Source organism: Elephas maximus, chromosome 1 (assembly GCF_024166365.1).
Source record: "Elephas maximus indicus isolate mEleMax1 chromosome 1, mEleMax1 primary haplotype, whole genome shotgun sequence".
NCBI lineage: Eukaryota > Metazoa > Chordata > Mammalia > Proboscidea > Elephantidae > Elephas > Elephas maximus.
Window position 1 is genome coordinate 193779119 of NC_064819.1, and position 17735 is coordinate 193796853.

Sequence of the window (17735 nt, forward strand, 5' to 3'; positions counted from 1 at the left end):
CTGATGTGTATATTTGATTAATGGTACAGAATGAAGTAACTAAAATAGACTTTCATAGACAAAGATTCAATATTAACTTAAATTTTTGTGTTGTAGAACAGAGATTGAAAGTTAATTTTGTTTTAGTTATTTTTAGCTTGAAATATTTTCAGCATACCAAAAAAAAAGAAAAGAGTGAATACTGTAACAAAAATCTAGGCACTTACCTGGTTAGATCTCAACATGTGAAGATATTTACCACTGAGGTTTTTTTTTAAAGAGATAAACTATAATGTAAACCACTGAAGCTGTCTGTGCACCTTTCTCAATTCCATTTCCCTCTTCCTTCAGAGGACTGTTTCTTAAAGCATTTTTATTTGCTAATAAGGTTTGATATTGCTTTTTAATAATAAAATATTTTAGTTCATTGTTGACTTTGTATTGTTGTAAGGTGATATCCGTTGTTATTCATATAGATGTGGTACTTGGGAAATGTGGTATTCGTATGAGTGTTAGCTGTATAATCTTTAAACTGTATTATAATAGTGCAATTATATAGGAAAATTGTTTACTCTGAAAAACTATAAATCATAAAAGGAATTAAAAATTAATGTTTCAGTATTACCAAAGCTTATGATGTTAAATGCCAAATCTTTTTATTTTGACCATTTTAAATATAATAAACCCAAAAAACCAAACCCAGTACTGTCGAGTCGATTCCGACTTATAGTGACTCTAGAGTAAGCTGCCCCATAGAGTTTCCAAGGAGCGCCTGGTGGATTCGAACTTTCAACCTTTTGTTAGCAGCCGTAGCACTTAACCACTATGCCACAAGGTTTATTAATATGTTGTATAATTTCCTTCAGAAAAAGAGGGATATAAAGCTGTTATTTCGTATTTTATTGACTCTACATTATCATTATAAGCATTAGTTGTTGTACTATACTGTTTAATAGTTCATTAGAGATTCTTGTGAGCTGTGAAGAATTTTCTCTTTCCTGAATGGCCTGGGATTCCTATGTTTTTTGCATTTTTATTTCTGAGAAGCAATATACCATAGCAGTATAGAGCATGGATTCCTGAACCAGACTGACTGGCTTTGAATCGTGGTTCCAAAACTTATTGTGTGACTTGAGAGGGTTATTTAACCTCTTTGTTCCTTAGTTTTCTCATTGGTTAAATGGGTGATGATACTGGCATCTACCTCATAAGGTTGCCAGAAGGAATAAACGAGTTAATATTAAATGTCCTCAACAGTGTCTTGAACTTAGATTTGTAGTTGCCATCGAGTTGACTCTGTCTCATGGTGACCTTATTTACGACAGAATGAAATGTTGCCTGGTCCTGTCATGATCGACAGCATGCGTGAGCCCATCATTGTGGCTGTGGTGCCAATCCATTTCACTGAGGGTCTCCCTCACCCTCCTTGGCCCCCCAGTTGACTAAACATAATGTCTTCCTATATTGATTGATCCCTCTTGATGGCGTGTCCAAGGCAAGGGGATCGGACAGTGTTCTGTTGTGATCCGTAAGGTTTTCATTGGTTAATTTTTGGGAATACATCACCAGGCTTTTCTTCCTAGTCTTTCTTAGTCTGGAAGCCCCACTGTGATGGTCCTGCTGGTATTTGAAATACCATTCGCGTAGCTTCCAGCATCATAGCAACATGCAAGGCATCAGATGGCTTGTGGCCCTTGTACTTAGAATTATGTTATTAATGTTAGGCTGTTACTATTTTTTATTTTCTTTGCTTTTCAAAGTATTCCCTACCAAGAGCCTTCCGCACCCAGAATCATTCTCAGATTAAGGTTATCTATTCTACCATCAGTTTGTGCTTCCAGGAACCTTTCTTCTCTCTTAGAATATAAGTTTCCTGAAGGCAGTGAGTTTTGTTCTCTGTTCTGCCTCAGTGCCTAGAACAATTCTTGGCATATAGTAGTCTTTAATAAATATTTGTTGAATGAATGAATGAATGAATATAACAAGCTTGTAATTTTTTTAAACAATGAGAATAAGAAAAAAAGCTGAATGTATAGTTTTTTTGTTAATTTTTTGGCTGCGTTTTATTCTCTGTATGTTTTGCATAGTCGAAGTTAATCTTTAAGTGATAGTTAAGTAAGGAGGGGGGGAAACGGTGGTTCTGTGGTAGAATTCTTTCATACGGGGGACCTGGATTTGAGTCTCAGCCAGTGCACTTCTGGAGCAGCCACCCCCTGTCTCTCTGGGGAGGCTCGTGCATTGCTATGATGTGCAACAGGATTCAGTGGAGCTTCCATACTAAGACGGACTAGAAAAAAGGCTTTGGGATCTACTTCCAAAAGTGAGCCAGTGAAAACCCTGTCAGTCACAATGATCTGATCTGCAACCAGTCATGGGGGTGGTGCAGGACCAGGCAGGGTTTTGTTCCCGATGTGTATGGGGTCCACCGCAGCTCACAGCAACAAAGTAAGAGTAGTAGTATAATAGAAGCCCTCTCTTTCTAATTTAGAAGAAAGAAAAGGTGGAATTAGTTTTCAAATGATAACATTTACATTCCAGTCACAGCATTGGTTACAGTTATGAAGTAGTTGTTTGAACTTAGATGAGTTAAACTGCTGATACAGAGATCAAATTCCATTACAACCGACTTTAAGAGCTGTTTAATCTGATTGCAGTGAAATTTTGCTTGTAATTGTTTAAATGTTCTTTGACTTGGATGAGAGCTTGACAATTTTTTTATAGTAAGAATTTCGTTCTTGTAATAGTTATCGTAGCAATTATTAGTAACTAAATGTTACTAACTCATAGCTAAATATTAATCCAGTTGTGAAAAATTGGGAAAAAACCCGAGTTTGCATTGAATTTTCCCTCCTTCTGTGTTAAGTCCAACTCTGTGTGGTTTGGCTCTAAGCTGTATTTGCATCCAGGATTTCTCTTTTATAGCTTAGAGAGCATTAGCAATACTTGTTTTTAGAGGATTGGGCATAAAGAATTAATGAAATAGCTGTTAAGTGTTAGCGTGTGAACTAATTTCTTTACTGAGGTTAGTACTGCTCATTTATCCCCTAGGTCTATATTTGAACTGTGGGGTCATGGAAGATCTCCAGAGGAGCTGTACAGATCTCTTAAAAACTACCCTGTGGAGAAGATGGTGCGTAATAAAATACGGTTTTATATAGGCAGGTCTGCAGATACTGTAGAATTACTAAGCTTAAAAAGTTACCTGCTTTTATTTCAGATTCCATATCTACATTCAGACTCCACGTACAAAATAAAGATTCATACATTTAATAAAACCTTGACACAAGAAGAAAAAGTTAAACGGATAGATGTAAGTAAATTTAACACAAGTTCTGTAAGATTAATCTAGTTTAGCCACTACTGACGTATAGTAATACCTAACGTCTACGAAGTGCTTGTTTTATACCACATTTTATGGTAAGTACTTTTATGTTTTATCTTGTTTAATGCTGACAACAGACTTGTTAAAAAATTATTTTTCAGGCGCTTGAATTTCTGCCGTTTGAAGGAAAAGTGAATTTAAAAAAGCCACAGCATGTATTTTCTATTTTGGAAGATTATGGTTTGAACCCAAACTGCATCCCTGAGAATCCACATAATATTTATTTTGGTAGATGGGTAAGCAGATGTTCTTCCTATCCATCTCAGTTTGTTGTTAGCTTTAAAAGCTAAACTCGACCCCGTAACTGTAGAGCTTTAAAGTAGCTAAATGGTCAGGACTACTTTATGAATTAAAATCAGTGATGAGTATGTAGCTATGGTTTTTTTTGGCAAAGATTTCTATGAAGTTCAAGAGGCTTGTTAAATATAGAGCCCTGGGAGGAGGTGATGTACCTGGAAACATTTAAACAAGACTTGTTAGAAAATCTGGGCTGCTTTTTTTAGTAAAGCAGAGATGTGATGGTTGAAGAATCTCGTTTGTGTAGCTTTTCAGATGTGGTTTTCCATTCTGAAAAGAAGTAGAATTACTGCATAGCAGTTCTGCCCACTCCCCAAAGGCTTTAGGTGGGTAAGTGGAAACTGTGGCTTATGTTGCAGAATAATGTTATTTAGGATATGCCAGATTTATTCACCACCGACACCTGGAATAATTGCATTCAAATCCAATTCAAATTTGGTTTGAAAAGACACAGTAATTTGAAAGACATCAAGAAATAGGTGTTTATTCATAACTATTAAAGGAACAAGTATAGAGCAGTAGAAAGTGTTGAGGTTCTCATCATTAAGAAACTGTGGTTTTACTGTGAATGATTATCTTAAATCTTTTCTGAATGGTTATACTTATTTGAAAAATACCTCCGATCTAGATTGCAGATGGACAGAGGGAGCTTATTGAGTCCTATAGTGTTAAAAAGAGACACTTTATTGGAAATACAAGCATGGATGCTGGTTTATCATTCATCATGGCCAACCATGGAAAAGTGAAAGAAAATGATATTGTCTTTGATCCATTTGTTGGAACAGGTATTTTTATTTAACTGTTAAGCCAATGTTAGAGATGCTACTTGTTTGTATTAGTCAAGGTCATAGTAATACTTCTGTTAAAAGATTAAATGGACAGAATAATCTCTTAATAATCATTCAGTAGTGACTGAGAGACAACCACACACATGTGTAATAGAAAGTATTTAACAATTTTGCCACTTTAAAGAAAATGTCAATAAAATTTTATGAATTTTTTCCCCAAATAAAACTATAGTATTAGGGTGGGAGTTTATAGCAGATAAACTAGCAATGCTGTTTATTAATTATACATTGTAGAAATGTTAGAAAGTTTTATACCTTATTTAAACAGGAAAACTCTTGCAGGGTAAAAAGACTTTAAGTCACAAGGTCAAAAAATGTATCTTTTAAAATTGATGACCATATATTTACCAAAAGAAAACCAAACTTGTTGCTGTCAAGTCGATGCCGACTCATAGCAACCCTGTAGGACAGAGTAGAATTGACTCATAGGGTTTCCAAGGAGGAGATGATGGATTCAAACTTCTGACATTTTGTTTAGCAGCCAGGCTCTTAACCAACCAGGGCTCTATACCATAGTGACATCATTTCTTTTGAACACTTTAAAGAGGTCTTTTGCAGCAAATTTGCCCAATGCAATAAATACATCGTATGATTTCTTGACTGCTGTTCCATGGGTGTTAATAGTGGATCCAAATAAAATGAAATCCTTGACAACTCCGATGTTTTCTCCATTTATCATAATGTTGCTCAGTGGTCCAGTTATGAGGATTTTTGTTTTCTTGATGTTGAGGTGCAATCCATACTAAAGTCTGGAGTCTTTGATCTTCATTAGTAAGTTCCAGTGAGTGTTTCAAGTGCTCTTCACTTCCAGCAAGCAAGGTTGTGTCATCTGCATATCGCAGGTTGTTAATGAGTCTTCCTCCAATCCTCTTGCCCTGTTCTTCTTCATATAGTCTGCCTTCTCGGTATCTTTGCTTCTAGGTTTTTTCAGTGGACAATGCTAGGATATATATGTTTGTTTATACACAATATAGGAGCCCTGGTGGTGCAGTGGTTTAGAGCTTGGCTGCTGATCAAAAGGTTGGCAGTTCGAATCCACCAGCCACTCCTTAGAAACCTTATGGGATGGTTCTATTCTGTCCTGTAGGGTAGCTATGAGTCGGGATCAACTCTGTGGCAATGGGTTTGGTTTTTAGTGGTGCAGTGGTTAAGCACTTGGTGGCTAACCAGTAGGTGAGCAGTTTGAACCCACAGCTGCTCCATGGGAGAAAGATGTGGGGCAGTTCTGCTCTGTCCTGTACAGTAGCTATGAGTCAGAATCAACTTGACGGCAATGGGTTTGGTTTTTGGTTTGGGTACACTATATGTACATGCATGTCCATATGCACATACTCCTACATAAGTATGTGCGAGTATGTGTATATTCACCTAGAAATGCTTGTGTGTGTACATATTTTAGGAATCTTGAATTTTCATCTATACTACAAATTCCAGTCCATTTTCCAGGAGTTCTTTTTGCCTACCACTGTTCATATTTATGGAAACCCTGGTTGCGTAGTGGTTAAAGTGCTACAGCTGCTAACCAAAAGGTCAGCAGTTCGAATCCACCAGGTGCTCCTTGGAAACCATATGGGGCAGTTCTGCTCTGTCCTATAGGGTCACTATGAGTTGGAATTGACTCAACGGCAGCGAGTTTTTTTTTTTTTTTGCTTTTTTATTCATGTTTATATGCACCTTCTTCCACAGTGAGAACTGAGAAAGCTTTAATTACGATTTCTAGTATTAAGTTAAATTTCTTTCCCTGGACATAGATGAAGTCAAGTGTATTCTGAAATGCTAACTTCCTCAGCAGTCAAGGTGCTGGCTGTCTTCGGTGTGGTGAGGAGCAAGGAGACTTTTCCTTAATTTACTTTAGAGTAGCTCCTTATAAATGGAAGCTTATTTGATTCTTCATATAGGACAATTAGTGGAAAATGTGATGAAGATCTTTGCAAAGATGCTGCTAAAATACATTTTTGTAATTTATATTTGTGCTTTAAGCATAGCTTTCAGATTTTAGCCAGTTTCTGGTGCTTTGGTTTTAGAACTGGTAATAGCCAATGACTGTGAGTAGCACAGTTCCTAAGCGCAAGTTGATCTCTTTCTTGGACCTTTTGCCTATTTGTTGGGTAGTACCTTCTGAAGGACTGGAGAAATAAGTAGTCACATGCTCTCCTCCATGGCCATAGTTTTTCACAAAGTATTAGATGGTATTTTCCTTCTTTTTTTAAATTTTTTTAGTGTGTATAATCCCTTTTACAATTTAAAGGTGAAATTGAAATCTGTGTAGTTTCCCGAATGCATTACCCACTGACTACTTATGACCTGTGATTTTCTCAAGGTTACAGAGTGGGTTAGAAAGCTAAGAAACTGAAAGGAGAGATACCATCTTTTTCGGCATAAATAACCTTTCCATGTTCTTTCAGACAGTCTGCTACTGCTGTCTAGAAAGACACTGAGTTGCAGAAGCACACTTTCCTTTCCATTTCAGCAAATTTACTGATTCTCACTTTAGTAAATTTTTTTTTTTTTTTAAGTTGTATATTTCCATTTTGCAAAGGGGAAGATTCATGCCACTGGGTCGGATCTCAGTTGTTAGGAAGTAGTAGCAGTCCCTGGGTGGTGCAAACTGTTAAGTGCTCAACTTCTAGCCAGCAGGTTGGCAGTTCAAACCCACCCAGAGGACCCTCAGAAGACAGGCCTGGTAATTTGCTTCCGAAAGGTCACAGCCTTGAAAACTATGTAGCAGTTCTACTCTGCACACGTGGAGTCTCCATTAGTTGGAATCTACTCAATGGCAACCGATAACAACAGCAGCAATAACTGTTCTAGTTATGAGCGTGTCTAAAGGAATGATCAGCATAAGTATATTGAATGCCTATAATGACACAGCCCTACCTGTATTGTAGCAAAAGACTCTGAATAGTATACAGCTCATATTAACTGAGTGTGCAGTATTACTTTATTTAATGTATTTAATAACAAATTTTGCTTTTGTATATAAATGGGTAAACTGATACATATATATTTGCTTCAGCCGTTGCTGATCCTCAACGGTGGCAATATAGTGTAGAGAAAAGAGTACATAGAACGAGGCTTAAATCCTTTACCAATTATGGTGTGACTTTGGACAAGATTCTTAACTTGTCTGGGCCTCAGTTCTATTATTCGTAAAGTGGAAGTAGGAATATATCGTGAGGATTAAGTGAAGTAATATACTATATTAAGTGAGGTAATGTTTCTAGGAAGTTGCCTGACACGTGATAGACAATCAACTGCAGTAGTTATCATTATTTTTTAATTATTGTTAAGAATGTAGATGCTTTTTTTGGTGAAAACTGTTAGATAGTTAATATTGAATGGTGATGAAGAATAGTTTGGCCATGCACTCATTTTCTACTTCCCTCTGTGGCTAATTTCCAGGATGGGGTGGGGGGGATATATAATTTGCAACTGTTGGCAAATTACGGCTGCAGACAAAGAAGTTGAGGCTTAAAATTGTAAACTTCTAATTCTTTGTTTGTATCTAAAATAGTTGGTTCAAGTGTTTGCTGAATGCTGTAGGTGTCTGTGGTGTGGTTCTGTGACAGAGCTCTGTAACCATAGCTCTGATTTCTTCTCCCTTTCCCTTCTCTCAGGTGAGCCAGCTTCTCTGGTAATTCAGGATGCACTCTGGAAACTCATGTATACTCTTTGACCTCTTGTCCTTCAGATAGGTGTAAGGAAAGGAGCGTGGCATCTTTTGAAATTGTATCATGGCAGAGTACAGAGGCACAGGAGCCAGGTGTTGGGAAAGTGTCCTAGGTCTGGGAGGAAACGATGGGAAGGAAAAGAGAAAGTTAGGAGCATGAGATAATGGATATTTGTAGATCTGTGTAATTATTTTCTGTTTGCATTTTGTCTCCAACTCTTCGTAGTCCCCCTTAGTCCCATGGTTTGTGTAGTAGCGTTTCTATTTTCTAGCAGTATTCTTTAGCATAGGCTGCTAGTTTACTTAATTAGAACTTTTTTTTTAAAGGATAAAATAGAAGTAGTAATATCACTATTCTTCTTTCTTTTTTCCCTTTCCTTCAGCCAAACCAAAGCCCAGACTCTCCACACATTTATGAACATTTTCACTTAAATCTCTAAAGATGGAAATCATGAATTTTTCTGTATAGAATATACATACCGTAGAGAAAAATTCATTGACTGTTGTATTCTTTTGCCTGGAGGATATTACCCTTAAACATAAAACCCCAAAAAACCAAACCTACTGCCGTTGAGTCGATTCTGACTCAGAGCGACCCCGTAGAGTTTCTGAGGCTGCGACTCTCTACCGAAGCAGACTGCCACATCTCTCTCCTGCAGAGCCACTGGTAGTTTCGAACCGGGGACCTATCAGTTAGCAGTTGATTGCTTTAACCACTGCACCTCCACGGCTCTTTACCCTTAAACATAAAGTGGGTACTATTTAAGTAAGGAGAAATTATAAACATTGATTTGCTTGTTTAGATCACATGTGTGGTATCTTACGTTTAGTAGCATAATAAGAAATCAGTGAGTCAACACTTCACCCCTCCTGTTTTGTACCCTTCTTGCACTAAAACAGCTTCCAAGAAAACTCCAGCTGAGGTATGACTAAATGCAAAAAATGCTTCAATTTAACTGAAAAACAACTAGAGGATTAACAGTGATTGCCCAGCAGTCAGTTCAGAGTAGCTAATTTATCATGATTTTATTTTTAAAAATTAAAAGCTTAAAAAAAAGTTAACAGATACAGTCTAACAGAATATTCATCTCCTTTCAGCAGTGTACTGTAAATTGAGTCTTCTCAATACTCACTGTAACCAAATGGATAAGGTTCTGTTTAAGGAAGCACAGGAAAGCTTTTCTGTTCCCCTTGACAACTAGTTCTTCTAGGTGAGTATCTGCCTAAGTTGGCAGAATCGTAGTAATTCCTCATAATTTGGGTGAAGTGATTTTGTGAGTATTCCAAGTCCTCACATATAGTCCCTGCCCTAAATATGGACTGTCCCACTTACAAAGTAAGAATTGTGAGGTCTTATTTACTCTACCTTTCACACAAGTGATTTTTATAGTTGGTATGAGGGGACCTAGGTTTTGGTTTCTGCTGTACTTTCAGTCCTGCGTTTCCCTCTTCAGTAGGAAGCAGTCAGCTACAATATTTTTCATGAACAAAGTATTTTTAAGGACAAGTTACCAGATGATGTTTTAAATGGCTATGGAAGGGACACCACTACTTTATAGATCTTGACCCTTTGGAGGTACTACCCATCTTAGTTTTAGAACTTATGTTTGGGAAAGATATAAGAGAAAGAACCCTAGTTTCTTCCCTTGTCAGTGTCTGTTTTGTAGTCTAAGAATATATTTCTGATTTCAGTTTGACAGGTCTTTCTGCATTTTAAATATTAAGGCTTAGCCCAGCCACTAAGAACATTTTGATTTGGATGATAAAAAAAGAGCAAAATTTAGAAAAAGTACAATTTAATAAAGATTTATCAATAAATAAATTAATAAAATTTATTTAATTTATGACATTCTTTTCTTAAAAATTAAAAAAATACTACCACATTTTATTTTAAAGGATTTTATTATTTTTTTTAAATGTCTCTTAGGGCTTTTCTTCGTATGTGAGTGATCATGCCTACTGAATAACTTAATCTAGCCAAAGTGTATTGGGATATTTATTCTTACTTTGGTCACAGAATTACACAGACAAATATTTGTATAAATTATTTTTACCTGTGTTTGATAATAGTTATTCTGAAATTTGTGTTTACAGTTATTAAAGGAGGGACAATTACTTGGCTGATTGTAGGAATAACTATATCTCGTCCTAATCTTTTAATTTTTGTAAAAATTAATGCCTCATGTATTAATTATGCCCTTTTTAAATATTCGAAACCCTTCGGGTTAAGGTGGAGTTGAGCCTAGTTGTTGGTTTTGTTTGTTGCTAGTTGTTTGTATAGCAGCCTTATGTGCCACGTGTAAGAGAGGAGCAAGGTGCTTTTGTATTGACCTCTCGAAATGAAAACGTATAAATATACATTATTTTCATCAAAACAGATAACACTTTTTAAAGTATTCATGCTAGGGCATACATTAATTCCCTGTTTCGTGACCATTTCGGTGATCATAGTTTAGGTGTTTATCTCTTCAATTCTGAGGCCTACTACCTGTGGCCAAGACTAGTGTCATTCCAGGGTACTCTGTCTGCAGCTAGTTTTTAAGATTCTGGATCAGATTAAATGGGGACAAAATAAGAGTCTGAGATTTTCTGGTAATGGATCACACTTGTGTGATCTTTCAGGTGGCTTGCTGATAGCATCTGCCCATTTTGGTGCGTATGTATACGGGACAGACATAGACTACAACACAGTTCATGGCGTGGGTGAGTACATGTTCCAGACAATGTTACAGTCTTCACTGTTGTAACAAATGTGCCTTTAAAATAGTAAAAGCAGTTTTATGTGGTATTATACATCTAGTTTTAATGTTAGAATACAAAGTTATGATATAATTTTGCTTATTTTGGCAACGTTAAAACTTCATTGGGTATCTATTTTTTATGAAGAGATCCAGTGTGTCCAAGTGATCTCCTGGGGGAACACAAAGATGAGTAAAATAAAGCCCTCCCCCTCAGAGGTATTTGCAGTCTTAGTAAGAGAGAGAGAAATGTGGAAAACTATATTTAAGATTGTGAAGTTCAGGATTGGGAGAGAAGAGGTAGGAGATAGGGACTAGCCATTTTGTAATCAGGATGTACATGTTAGTAAAACATGCACAGTTTGTGTTTAAAGATTATCGCCATTCGTTTATTCAGCGACTATACATTGTGCATATACTGTTTTGATTTTGAGTCCTTCAAGTACCATATACGTTTTTAATTTCATAATTGACCAAAACATCTTAAAAATACTTACAGTAGTAGTAACTTTAAAGATTCTGCTTTACTTAGATTGAGGGTAGTCTGAGATAAGGATCTGCTTTGCTTTTGAGGCAATTTTGGAAAATATTCTCAATTTTTGAAGCTTCTGTAATGGTGTGTGATGAAATGGAGTTGAATCAAACTGAAAAAGTATTTCCTTATAGCTGAACATTATTAAAAATGGCTGTTTTTCTCGATAAATTTGGAACAGTATTTATGCTGGCATTTCATTATTGTAATTTGAATCATCCCTAAAACACTTCCCTTTTCCTGTCTCTCACCCAGTGTAAATTATTGCATAGTTGAGAGTTTATTATAGTTTATTTTCATTTGCCAAAGCAATTTGATGTATTGTACTTGATGACCTGTCTTTTCCCTGTCTTGGCTGTATGGAATTTAGTAATGTTTTTCATGAGGAAAAATGAGTTATATTTTATCAAGTTTATATAAATGAGCTAACTGGAAAAGAATATTCTTTGTCTGCAGTTTATGTGAGAGTAGACAAAGCGCTAAGAGTTATTCCAGTTGGCTTTTAGTACAGGCAATATGTTTGCTTTAAATAAATTGCTGTATATAATTTATTTAAATTTCTATTTACTAAAGCTGTGATTAAAAGTTATGTCCTAACCTTCCAGTCTACTTGGGTAGAATTCTGTTTGAGGCAGATTTTCCTCAGAGCTTAGGCAAGATGCTTTCAGGTAGGTCCTCTGTTCCCTATGCTTCTAACCTCACCTGTGCTCTGAAATAGTCCCGAGTTTCTCCTAAAACTACAAACACCTTTTCTGTCAATCCTATAGGGCCACTTTGTGTTCTTCTTCTTGTTGTCCAAGTGCTACATGAAAAACTAGTATTTACTTGCAGTTCTCCTCTTCATCATCTCTCACTCACTCTTCTGCCCATTACCTTCCAGCTTCTGTGCCTGTCACTCTGCTCAAAACTCCTACTAAGGCTGCAGGTCTACAGCATTTGGCAGTGTTGACCTTCATAAAACCCCCTTTGGTTTCCTCGTCAGTGATCTCGTTGGGTACTTCTTTTATTTCTTTGTCTGTTCCACCTCAGTCTCCCTAAGGCCTCTGCAATTTTCTTTGACTCTTAGACGAATAATTTCTTTTGTAAGGATCAGCACAAAGGTGGTTCCTATGAGGTGCAGGTCAAAGATGTCCCAAATGTCCAACTCATCCAAGCTGCTATAGCACTCCATCCTCTATAACATAAGCTACTCCCTCTCCCCTCAGTACTTTTCTACCTCTCTTTTAGTTCCCTAATTTGCTGCAACGTCTCACAGAACTCCCTGTTTAAAGGAAATGGCTCACGTGTTTGTAGAGGCTGGCAATTCCCAAATGCGTGGGGCAGGCATAGGCTTCTTTCTCCCTGGCCCTCAGGCTCTGCCCAAAGGCGCTTAGCTTTCTTGCTCTGTGGGCCGGGAAGCCCACTGCACTGTCTCCTGTGGGTCTCTCCTGCCGGTCCCTCTTGCTGGTTTCTCCCTTGGTGATGGTGGGTTCTCCTTTCTGCTCTGGAACTGGCTCTCTTTTAAAGCAAAAGTGACCAGGCCTCTTTGTGAGCTACAATTATCTTATTTGCACAGTCCCACCCAATCACCTGGATGGGAGTTACAAGACCAAGGTGAGGAAGGCCATATTAAGTAATTCATCACACCCTGCTTAAATGTTGATTTTCTCCAGGCATCTGTCTGTCTTTGGACTCCTCCTTCTATCATACTACATGTCATTCAGTTGTGTCATTCTTCCTTTGAATTTTAAGTCTGGTTTTTATTGTGAAGAGTAGAACTACCCCATAGAGTTTCCAAGGAGCATCTGGTGGATTTGAACTGCTGACCTTTTGGTTAGCAGCCATAGGACTTAACCACCATGCCACCAGGGTTTCCTTTTACTGTGAATTAGATCATAATACAGAAGAGTGTGTAAAAATATAAGAATGATTTTACAGCAAACAGGAGTCCTGGGTGGCACAAATGTTTAAGCACTGGACTACTAACTGAAAGGTTGGTGGTTCTAACCCACCCAGAGGTGCTTTGGAAGTAAGGCCAGGTGATCTGCTCCCGAAAGGTCGGCCTTGAAAACCCTATGGAGTGCAGCTCTACTCTGCACACGTGGGGCTGCCATGAGTCGGAATCGATTTGAGAGCAACTTTTTTTAACAACAACAACATAGAGTAAACACTATATAACTGGCACCTAAGTTGAAGTACAAAATGCAGCTGCTGCATTTCCCAAGTTAGCTCCCTTAATTTATGTTTGGTTTATCTGTTTCATCAATAATTTCTACATAGGACTGTTTGCTATTAGAGTAATGGATCCATGTTCTGTTCAACTTTGTATCTTACTAGAATATAATTGGTACTCAATAAGTATTGAATAAGTGTTTTAAGGCAGTTTTACTTGAAAGGTGACAGAACGACATGGGCTCAGATCAGTTAGATATCAACACATTTTATTGTGCAAAATACATTTTTCTAATAACTTGAAATCAAAATAATTATTTACATAAATAAAATTAAACCTTAAATAAAAGCAAATTTTGTTTGAGTAAATGTAGGTTTAGATAAGTTAAATTATTACTTTTAGCTCATTGACAGAAAATAAGAATGTTTAATGTAGTACTTTCTACCTTCCTTTTTCTTCTTCTCCAGGAAAGGCTAGTAGGAAAAACCAGAAATGGAGAGGACCAGATGAAAACATTAGGGCAAATCTTCGTCAATATGGTTTAGAGAAGTACTACCTTGATGTCTTGGTTTCAGATGCATCTAAACCTTGTTGGAGGAAGGGCACATATTTTGATGCAGTCATCACTGATCGTAAGTCTGGTTTTATACGGAAGTAAGAGTAGTGTTAGTTTCCTAAAGCGTTTACATTTAAAGAACAAAATTAATCAGCACACACACAAATACTAACTTGTACTAGTATTCCTCCCATCCCCAACTTCTTCACATAGTGAGAAAGAAAAAATTATGACTGTAGGACAGGAAAGTAATTTAATTGAGTAGTTAAGTAAGATGTATCTATTGTGGCCCTTCACCCCTAAACTTCAGTGTGTGTTTCCAAAGAAAAGGGTAGTCAAAGTATAGTTACCAGTTTCGGTCTATCGGTACAATATTTTAATCTATAGTCTGTCATCCAGTTTTGTCAGGTGACCCAGTAATATCCTTTATAGCATATTTTCCTTTTTTTTTTTATTACAGGGTCCAGTCTAGGGTCAGATATTGCATTTAATAATCATATCTTTTAGACCTCCTTTGTCTGTTATGATGTTGACAATTTTAAAGAACATAGTTACCCCTTAAAAAAAAAAATCGAATGTTCCTTGTGTTATTCATTCTTAGCTCTCTCATTGCCTAGATGATGTTGTGTCCTCAGGTGTCATATCTGGAGGCACAAGGTGTGCTTCTGCCCTTCTTGTGACTTGTGACTCTCCATATTACCTCCATGTCCTGTCTAGCCCCGTATGGTATCAGAGAAGCTACCAGGAGAACAGGTTCGCAGAAGGAAATACCAAAGGGAATAGACAAATGGTAAGTCTGAAATTTAAATATGAAGACTTTCTACTTTGAGAAGCGTTTTGCTACTTTTTAGTTAATTTAACAGTCTTAACATTTTTTTTACTGATTTTTAATTTCTGTTTTCTTTGTTTAGTCCAGAAAGCCATGTTCCTGTTTCCTTGAGCTACCATCTGAGTGATATGTTTTTCGACCTATTAAACTTTGCTGCTGAGACCCTTGTATTAGGTGGAAGACTAGTCTACTGGTTACCAGTGTACACACCAGAGTATGTAGTCTTACATAATTTTATATATAACACCATTTTTCTTGTGTTATTTGTAAATCGGACATAATTTTTTTCCTTATCTCTGATTGTATTCAAAGGAGCCCTGGTGGTACAGTGATTAAAGTACTTGGCTGCTAACCAGAAGGTCAGCAGTTTGAAGCTACCACCCGCTCCACGGGAGAAAGATGTGGCAGTCTGCTTCCGGAAAGATTTACAGCCTTGGAAACCCTATGGGGCAGTTCTACTCTGTCCTGTAGAGTTGCTATGAGTCAGAATCAGATCCATGGCAGTAGGTTTGGTTTGTTTTTTTAATTATATTCAGATTAAGTATCTTTGAATTTAATGTGTATTGATAACCTTTGTTTACATACTTTTACATATAAAACAATCCCCTTCTTTATTGGTTGAATTATTTTGATCTTTTTATTTTACATCAGTGGTTGCAAAGCACAACCTGTGGGCTAAGTCTGGTCTTTAGCCTGTTTTCGTAAGGACCTTCAGATGAGATTGGCTTTTACATTTTTAAAAAACAAAGAAGAGTATGTGTCAGAGACATGTGGCCTACAAAGCCTAAAATACGTACCATCTGGCCCTTTACAGAAAAAATGTGCAAACTCCTGTTTTATACCACACTTAGCTCAGTGCCTGATATGTCATAGCTGTTTTGCCAGGCCACCAACATAGGTATTTCCTTAATCATTTTACTTATTTGGTCAATGTAACCAGTCTCCCAACCATGCCTGCTGCCTTCTCTATCCACTTACCTTTGTACCTCCTCACCCTACAAGCACCTGGATCCTTGGATGTTAGTAGGCTAGATTCTTCTGTCCTTCCCTGCATTGGGAAGCAAAAGGAATGGAACATGGCAAGGGCAGGCCTGCAAGGCTGAGTTTTAACTGAAGATATCTGATCGTCTACTGTTGTGTCATTCATTATTTATAGTTGAAATTATATATGGTTAAGAATTTCCTTTGGTGTTCTCTGATTTATTCTTCATCTTTACACAAGTAAAGTTGGAGGTACTTTTAATCACTTTCAGTATTTCTGAAGATGTTAAAAAGTAGCCACTGGATATTTCTTCAGTGACTTTTCTGTTTTTAGGGGAATTTCCAAATGCATATAACCCAAGGGACATTTTTAAAAGTAGAAAAGTGCGGTGAGATGGATTGTTTTTGGGTGGCCTTTTCAGCAATGGTCTTGTAACTCCCACCCAAGTGATTGGGTGGGACTGTACAGATAGGGCAATTGTAGCCTACCAGGGAATTTGTCGGTTTAGCCTTAAAAAAGAGCCAATTTTAGAGCAGACAGAGGATCCCACCACCACCAAGGAAGAAGAGTTGGTGTGTCTTTTGGACCTGGGATCCCTGGGCCGAGAACCTCCTGGAACCAGGAGACTGAGAGAAAGCGCTGTAGCATAACAGATGGTGAGAAGCTGTGGCAGAGAAACTATGGCAGGAGAGACTGGCAGGAGATGGTTATCCTGCCCACATTGCGTGACATAGCCTTTCCTCAGCTAGTGAAATTCTAGTTGTCTTTTAAGGCCTGACTTAAATGTTGTGACAATTTTCCAGACCCTTTTCAGCAAAATAAATCAGTTCCTCATCTGTGTTCTTACAGTTGTTTGTTCTTACCACACATAGAAAACTTACCACATAGAGTTACTCTAGACTGTTGATATTTGTGAGCTTATCATTCACAGTTTCAGTTTGGAAATGATCTGAAGACCTGTGATATATTCATTTGGACAGTGCATAAATTCAACTCATATGTCTTTGATACTTTGTCACTAAGGTACTGAGTGAATGTAGCTGTTTGCCTAGGTTCCACATATCCTCATAACCTTTGTTATCTAATTGTCATCACACACAGATAACTCTGTGATGTGATGAAAAACTTTGTTTCTTTGTGAGGGATGACCTTTAATAGAAGTCCACCTACTGGTGCTAGTGATAAAAATGATGACAAAGTGAAGAATCCTAGTAATGTCCCCCAAAATAGGATTTGGGGATAAATTTTAATTGTAAGGTGAATTTTGTGGTGACTCAGACCAGTGAAGAGAACACGTTTTTCATCTCTCTCTAGGAAACAGGGAAAGGTGATTCCACAAACTTTAGTAAGTGCTTCAGTCAGCGGAAAGTCTTCTTCGCAAATGGGAAATAAAACTGTAGTGACATTTGGAAAGTAGTTAACTTGAAGCATGAGGATATTCACGGGAAAACGAGTGACTGTCACGTAAAATTGATGCATGAGAAAGCCAGGAGCCTAGATACTTTTTTTTTTTTTTAAAGAAAAACTGCCGTATGATTTATATGCCTTTTAAAACATATAATTAGTGGTTTTTAATATATTCACAAAATTGTGCATCCCCAATATTTAATTCCAGAATATTTTCACCACCCGGACAAGAAACCCCATACCTCTTAGCAGTTGTCACTCCCTGCCTCTACCCCTGGCAGCCATCAGACTGCTTTTTCTGTCTGTGGATTTGCCTGTTCGGCTGATTTAGGTTTTAAATAGACCACTTGGATTGTAGGAGGA

At 37.3% G+C, this 17735-nt stretch overlaps 1 protein-coding gene across 8 annotated transcripts in view; it reads left to right on the plus strand.

Moving 5' to 3' along the window:
- The window catches only part of TRMT11 (tRNA methyltransferase 11 homolog), an 88612-nt gene that overhangs the window by 13099 nt on the left and 57778 nt on the right, over positions 1 to 17735 (plus strand). For 7 of the 8 annotated variants that reach the window (XR_007519206.1, XR_007519207.1, XR_007519209.1 and 4 more), the window contains exons 4-11: positions 3028 to 3109; positions 3197 to 3289; positions 3463 to 3597; positions 4287 to 4443; positions 10799 to 10879; positions 14066 to 14230; positions 14872 to 14944; positions 15066 to 15197. Coding sequence is in view for 5 of the 8 variants with exons in the window: in XM_049900328.1 (XP_049756285.1) it covers positions 3028 to 3109; positions 3197 to 3289; positions 3463 to 3597; positions 4287 to 4443; positions 10799 to 10879; positions 14066 to 14230; positions 14872 to 14944; positions 15066 to 15197 (918 nt within the window). In the remaining 3 variants the exon portion in view is untranslated. The remainder of the gene's footprint in view (positions 1 to 3027; positions 3110 to 3196; positions 3290 to 3462; positions 3598 to 4286; positions 4444 to 10798; positions 10880 to 14065; positions 14231 to 14871; positions 14945 to 15065; positions 15198 to 17735) is intronic. The other variant, XM_049900350.1, reaches the window with a different exon arrangement.